The sequence below is a fragment of the Sander vitreus genome, unplaced genomic scaffold (genome assembly GCF_031162955.1).
Source record: "Sander vitreus isolate 19-12246 unplaced genomic scaffold, sanVit1 ctg349_0, whole genome shotgun sequence".
Lineage (NCBI taxonomy): Eukaryota > Metazoa > Chordata > Actinopteri > Perciformes > Percidae > Sander > Sander vitreus.
In genome coordinates this window covers 17,501-25,000 of record NW_027595486.1, presented here as the reverse complement: position 1 = coordinate 25,000, position 7,500 = coordinate 17,501, and the positions used below count along the sequence as shown (strand labels likewise).

General features: G+C 45.4%; 2 protein-coding genes across 2 annotated transcripts in view; one reads left to right on the top strand and one right to left on the bottom strand.

Moving 5' to 3' along the window:
- ncbp3 (nuclear cap binding subunit 3) overlaps positions 1 to 7,500 on the top strand; it is a 17,718-nt gene that overhangs the window by 5,466 nt on the left and 4,752 nt on the right. Inside the window, exons 8-10 of the mRNA XM_078244982.1 lie at positions 491 to 590; positions 1,635 to 1,744; positions 2,581 to 2,899. Of these exons, the coding sequence (XP_078101108.1) occupies positions 491 to 590; positions 1,635 to 1,744; positions 2,581 to 2,899 (529 nt within the window). The remainder of the gene's footprint in view (positions 1 to 490; positions 591 to 1,634; positions 1,745 to 2,580; positions 2,900 to 7,500) is intronic.
- Positions 5,843 to 7,500, bottom strand: part of LOC144513811 (tripartite motif-containing protein 16-like) — a 2,067-nt gene continuing 409 nt past the window's right edge. Inside the window, exon 1 of the mRNA XM_078244983.1 lies at positions 5,843 to 7,500. This exon is cut by the window's right edge and continues 409 nt beyond it. Coding sequence (XP_078101109.1) covers positions 6,186 to 7,500 — 1,315 coding nt within the window. The 3' untranslated portion in view covers positions 5,843 to 6,185.

Genomic DNA, 7,500 nt, shown 5'->3' with positions numbered 1-7,500 from the left:
GATGTTCTGATGTGCTTTTAAGATGAGTTTATACGGTGGAAATATTGGATGTCTGAAACGAGATTTTGACATGCAGCAAAGTGCCGCAGGTCAGAATCAAACCTGCAATTTCTGCGTCAAGGACTGAGCCTGTTTATATGGGCGGTCCCTCTACCACTAGGCCACCCAGGCACCCAGCTTTTGTCACTTTTTCCGATGTCTTTGGTTTTTTCAGCACCTTTTTTATGTTTTTTTTTAAAGCTTTTTCTGACATTTTTGTCACGTTTTTTCAATTAGTTTCTCTCCAAAGTCTGTAACATTTACTAAAACACCCAAATCCAGTGAAACTAGTGAACTGATGGTGTATTTAATTCAGATTTATTCTGATATAGAAAATGGGTCAAGGAGCGTTAATAATTGTTCCAGGCCGATATGAAACCAGGTCCGTAGCATTGAAGACAAATGAATAAACATGAAGAGGCATTCAGTGGTTCTGTGTGTTTGTCTCCAGATGATAAGAAGGAGCTGGGCGCCGCTCGCCGCAGCAGATACTACATGAAGTACGGAAACCCAAACTATGGAGGCATGAAGGGAATCCTCAGCAACTCCTGGTGAGACTCAGTGGAAGAACCTAAACACAGCAGCAGTCACATTTGATCTTATTTGATAAACAAAAAGAACCCTCACACACACAGACACACACACACACACACACACACACTCAGACACACACACACACACACACTCAGACACTCAGACACTCAGACACACACACACACACACACACACACACACACACACACACACACACACACACACACACACACACACACACACACACACACAGACACACTCACACTCAGACACACACAGACACACACTCAGACACACACACACACACACACACACTCACACACACACACACACACACACACTCACATACACACACACACATACACACACACATACACACACTCAGACACACACACTCACACTCAGACACACACACACACACTCACACTCAGATACACACACTCACACTCAGATACACACACACACTCACATACACTCACTCACACACACACACACACTCACATACACTCACTCACACACACACACACACACACACACACACACACACACACACTCACACACACTCACACTCACACGCACACATACACTCACTCAGACACACACACACACACACATACACACACACACACAGACTCACACTCAGACACACACACACACACACTCACACACACACTCACACAGACACACACACACTCACAGACACACACTCAGACACACACACTCACACACACACACACACTCACACAGACACACACTCACACACAGACACACACTCACACACACAGACACACACTCACACACACAGACACACACTCACACACACACACACACACAGACACACACACAGACACACACTCACACACACAGACACACACTCACACACACAGACACACACTCACACTCAGACACACACACACACACACACACTCAGACACTCACTCAGACACACAGACACACACAGGAAAAAAATAATTGAAATTGCTGAGTCAGTTTCTCAGAAGAAGTCTGATTTGTTAATGTGTCCTCTGTAGCGTGATCCTAACTGTCCTCTGTCCCCTCAGGAAGAGGAGGTTTCACAACCGGCGGATCCAGCGAGACGTCATCAAGAGCAAGAAGCCTCTGATCGGAGACAACCTGGGACACACGCCACCGTACACACACCGGCACTCGGGTAAACACCAACTACACAACAGCCTCGCCTCCACTGTTCCAACAATCGCCACTAAAAGTTCAGACTCAGATTATTATTATTCTAAATGTCTGACAGCATTATGAAAGGATCCCTACAGAGATAGAGGAAGATCCTTTTAGTTTAACATGAAACGGCCCCGAAATCACCATCACCAAACTACACCAGACTCCATGAAAATAATCAGGACTTTTAGCGTGTATAGAGCCAGCATATCTCCACCAGACTCCATGTAAATAATCAGGACTTTTAGCGTGTATAGAGCCAGCATATCTCCACCAGACTCCATGTAAATAATCAGGACTTTTAGCGTGTATAGAGCCAGCATATTTCCACATGTAAATGGGTGAATTAAGGGTTTATTTCAACCAAACCAGAGTGGTGATTGTTGGAACAGTGGAAAGATGAACCAAGACGGCTTTTGGTAGTTTTATTTAGTTTCTGTCCACTTTGAATGAAGTGTGTTTTACGATGATAAAAGTCCTGATTATTTACATGGAGTCTGGTGTAGTTTGGTGATGGTGATTTCGGGACTGTTTCATGTTAAACTAAAAGGATCTTCCTCTTTAACTAAAAGGTCCCCATGACGAGTCACCAACCAGGTGTAAACTGAATTACTGTCAAGCATATAAGGACACACACACACACACTCTCACACACACTCTCAGGTCGTGTGCGTTTCTCACATATTAGCTGTAAATCATGTACAGTAAATAGTGAGTTTTAACCACACTATATAAATTAGCCTGTTTTATTTATTTAAGTGTTTTAAACAAACTGTCCCATCTGGTTCTGACTCGTCTTGTTGTTTCCTCCAGCGGACCTGGTGAACCTGCCCGAGGAGCCAATCAAAGAAGAAGAGGAGGAGGAGGAAGAAGAGGACGGAGACGAGGACATGGAGGAGGACGACCGAGTGGTGGAGTACAAGGAGCGAGCGGAGAAGGAGCGGGGCGGAGGCGTGCGCCCGCTGGGTGGGGGTCTCCGCGGCCGCGCCGAGCGCTCCCCGTCCCATTGGTCGGAGTCAGACGAGATGGACTACGACCTGGAGCTGAAGATGATCTCCACGCCATCGCCCAAAAAGACCAAGAAGATGACCATGTACGCAGACGAGCTGGACACGCAGCTGAAGAGCATCAGGTCAGAGTTCTGTCAGCACAGACACGCACAGACACACACGCACAGACACACACGCACAGACACACACGCACAGACACACACGCACAGACACACACGCACGCACAGACGCACACACGCAGTCAGACAGACAGACGCACACACACACACACACACACACACACACACACACACACAGCAAGGCTCGACATAAGCAGTGCCCCCATGGCCCGGGGCCAGTGAAAACATATGTTGGGCTAGTTGATTGGCCAGTGACTGTGGCTCTGTCTGCTGCATCAGCAAACGTCCTACCGAGTGGCGCGAAGCGTGTGAATGTTATCTAACATTTCACATTTTCACCTCAGGTAATTTATAACCAATTCATTTGGATACAAGCGTTGCATTTTTGGAGGATAGATGGGATTCTGAACAGCGATGCCCGCGCTTCACACACACACACACACACACACACACACACCCAGAGCAGGGCCGAGGACCGAGGATTATTTACCGCAGATGAACTAACGCTACACTCGTTACTGTAAGTAGCCGACAATAAACCCTCCATGATTAAAGAGTCACTACTCCTCCATACCCACCTACCTGTTCTACAGGAATAAACCTGTAGAAACCCATATCTCAGTCTGCTCTGTCTGCACTGTCCACTCTTGTCCACCGCGCTCTGCAAACACAGCTCTACTCTGCTAACACAGCTCTGCTCTGCTAACACAGCTCTGCTCTGCAAACACAGCTCTACTCTGCTAACACAGCTCTGCTCTGCTAAACACAGCTCTGCTCTGCTAACACTGCTCTACTCTGCTAACACAGCTCTGCTCTGCTAACACAGCTCTACTCTGCTAACACAGCTCTGCTCTGCTAACACAGCTCTGCTCTGCTAACACAGCTCTGCTCTGCTAACACAGCTCTACTCTACTAACACAGCTCTACTCTGCTAACACAGCTCTGCTAACACAGCTCTGCTAACACAGCTCTGCTCTGCAAACACAGCTCTGCTAACACAGCTCTACTCTGCTAACACAGCTCTACTCTGCTAACACAGCTCTGCTCTGCTAACACAGCTCTGCTCTGCTAACACAGCTCTACTCTGCTAACACAGCTCTGCTCTGCTAACACAGCTCTGCTCTGCTAACACAGCTCTACTTCTAACACTGCTCTGCTAACACAGCTCTACTCTAACACAGCTCTGCTAACACAGCTCTGCTCTGCTAACACAGCTCTGCTCTGCTAACACAGCTCTACTCTGCTAACACAGCTCTGCTCTGCTAACACAGCTCTACTCTGCTAACACAGCTCTACTCTGCAAACGGTGACTTTTTACAAACAAGCTACAATGAAAGCTGTCAGTTTGTAGTCTAACTCTTTATATTAGCTTGCAACGGATCTTGAACTTTAGACAGAACTCTTATAAACGTAGCTGCTGTCTAATAAACGAGCCAGCCTCTCCGCTGGAGCGGTAAACCTGTGGATGTATTATAAGACCAAAACAGATTCATGTGGCTACTTAATATGCACGTGAACGACGCTGCGTTCTTCATTCTTGTTGATGTTGCCGATTATTTTTGTAATTGTCTTATTTGAAATGAGGCATACAGGATGAATGCTAGTGTCACGTGAACCATGACAGAACAAAACAGCACCAAGCAGATTATTTTCGACACCTTTAGCACATTGATCATCACCAGCAGCCTTTAAACACAGAGGCTTCAATGAAGAGAAGGGAGAGCTCTGCAGCGCTGGGAGCTCTTTAAAACCTGTTTTATACCGTCTATGTTTAAAACTCACAGAAGACAGTAGTAGTGATCCAGTCGGCTCGTAACATTAAATGAACCGCAGTTATTTAAATATTAAATGGTGAATTGAGATTGTGATTTTGTAACGATTAATCGTGCAGGCCTACTTATCAGTCCAGTCATCATTACAGCTGCTGTTTTCCACAACCTTTGGCTTCAGGCTCTTTGACAGTGACATGTTTACCTGACAACAGGCCTTTCTTTCTGCAAGCATTTCCCACCAATCAGGACACTGATTAGGTTTCAGTAATCAAGACTTTACCCATCACTCCTCAGTGAACTGGCCCCTAATCTGAGATCATTTTCTAGTTAAGTACCCATCTAGTTATCATTATGGATTTTCCATGTTTTTTTAGGAGTTTGCTTACACTAATACATGTAAATAATATAGCATTACATAGTAAGAAAGTGAAAATATCATAACAAGAATATGCGTATTAGGTATGAATACATTTTATATATATAATATAGCTGGTTATAACCATTTTCTGAAGCTTCATGGTGTTTTCCTGCTTTTTTGTCCTTTGCCAATCACACCTATGATATTTCTTTCAGGGCCAGTAACACTCTGATCTACTGGGGATGTTTTTTTATGTTGAGCCCCACACACACACACACACACACACACACACACACACACACAGAGACCCACACACACAGACACAGAGAGACACAGACACACACAGAGACAAAGACACACACACACACACACAGACACGCAGAGACAGACACACACAGAGACAGACACACACACACACACAAGCACACACAGTTAACACAAACGCACACAGAGACACACACACACACACACACAGACGCACCAGCACACAGACGCACACACACTTAACACAAACACACACAGACACACAATGAGAAGACTATATGAGACATGCAATAATACAGTCAAAGATATTTTACTTTTTCAAAATAAAAGCATGTCTCAAAGCCAGATAATGCTTAGTCACAGCTAGTGTGTGTGTGTGTGTGTGTATGTATGTGTGTGTATATATGTATATATGTATATATATGTGTGTATCTCTCTGTCTATCTAGTCCTCCGTCTCTCTCTGGCTCCAACCAGCTGATGGGTCACAGTTCTCACATGTTGACAACAAATGAAGAGAAAAACACCATCTAAAACCATGAAAGAAACCAAATCAACATACTGCATTTACTCAAGTAACTGAATGCTGAAGATGAATACATACAAAACACACTTTTACCCAAAATAACTCTACAACGGAGCGAATGTTAAGGCAGCTTACCATGGAGACAGTTAACAGTACAAAATAAACATGATTATAAAATGTCCATTTAAATGAAAACACATTGATCATTGGGCTAGCTATCAATCCCATTACCGCTAAAAGTGTGTGTGTGTGTGTGTGTGTGTGTTCCCCGTTTCCTGGTTAGCGCTCCAAAAACGACAAAACAAAACGCTGAAAACATAGAATGTCACAAACAAAAAAACACAGACGTTAACCCTTAAATGACTTCTGTCTACTTCAGTTTACACAACTCAGCAGAGACTCCAGACCAATAATAAAACATTAGTCCAGCATAGAGGGGCTGAGTGAATGTGGTCTGGACTCTGTGGAGGAGAGTCATGGTTCCAGAGACGCTGTAGAAGGACAGAATACCTGCACTGTGATCCAGGTACACTCCTACTCTGGAGGACCCAGGACCTGAGACGGGAGTTTGGACTTTGTTGAAATAAAATGTATAAATGTTGTTGGTACAATATAACGCCCAAGATTTGTCATTGTATCCAAATCTACATTCATCCGACCTCCCTGCTCTGCTGATATTCTTGTATGCGACTGCTACGTAAACTCTTCCTCTCGTCTCCACCTCCCAGTAACAACGTCCAGTCAGACTCTCTCTACTCAGGACCTGAGGCCAGTCAGTGAATCTGTCTGGGTGACTAGAATAAGACTGATGTTGACTCATTACTGTAGCTTTCCTGTTCTCCTCAGATAATAACAGCTGTGTGTTTGCTGTGTTTGGATCCAGTGTGATTTCACGTGAATATTTTAAGAATCCAGCTCTGGTCTTGGGCTCTGGTTGTGGCAGTAAAACGTCCACTTCAGTCCCTGTCAGTGAGACGTTTGTCCACTCCTCTCTCAGGACGTCCTGTAGTTTATCTCTGACTTCTGACACGACCGCCGTCACGTCCTCAAAGCAGCTCAGAGGACGGATCTGAATGCTGGATGTAGATTGGCTGAGTGGTGACAGTGAGGGGTAGTTGTGTAGAAACTGGCTGTGATCCTCTGTGTGTGAGAGCTTCTTCAGCTCAGCGTCTTTCCTCTTCAGCTCAGTGATCTCCTGCTCCAGCTTCTCCTGGAGCTCTTTGACTCGACTCACGTCACTTTTCTGCTGGGATCTGACCTGCTGCTTCACATCAGAGCTTCTTTTCTCCAGGAGACGGATCAGCTCGGTGAAGATCTTCTCGCTGTCCTCCACTGCTTTATCAGCAGAGAGATTGATGGCCTCCGCCTGCTGTTGAAGCAGCTTCACATCTTTCTCTCTGTCCTGGATTCTCTGCTGGATGTTTTGTCGACTCCCCTCGAGCTCTCTCTGCCTCTCAGCTCTCTCTGCTGCAGCTGAGACTGTGTTGTGGCCTTTATGTTCATCCATTAAGCAGAGAGAACAGATAAGCTGCTGATCAGTACGGCAGAAAATCTTCATCACCTCATCGTGATGAGAGCAGACGTTCTCCGGGAGCTTCTTGGACGGCTCCACCAGCTTGTGTTTCTTGAATGTCTCTGATTCATAATGAAGCTGAAGGTGTTTCTCACAGAAAGAGGCCAGACAG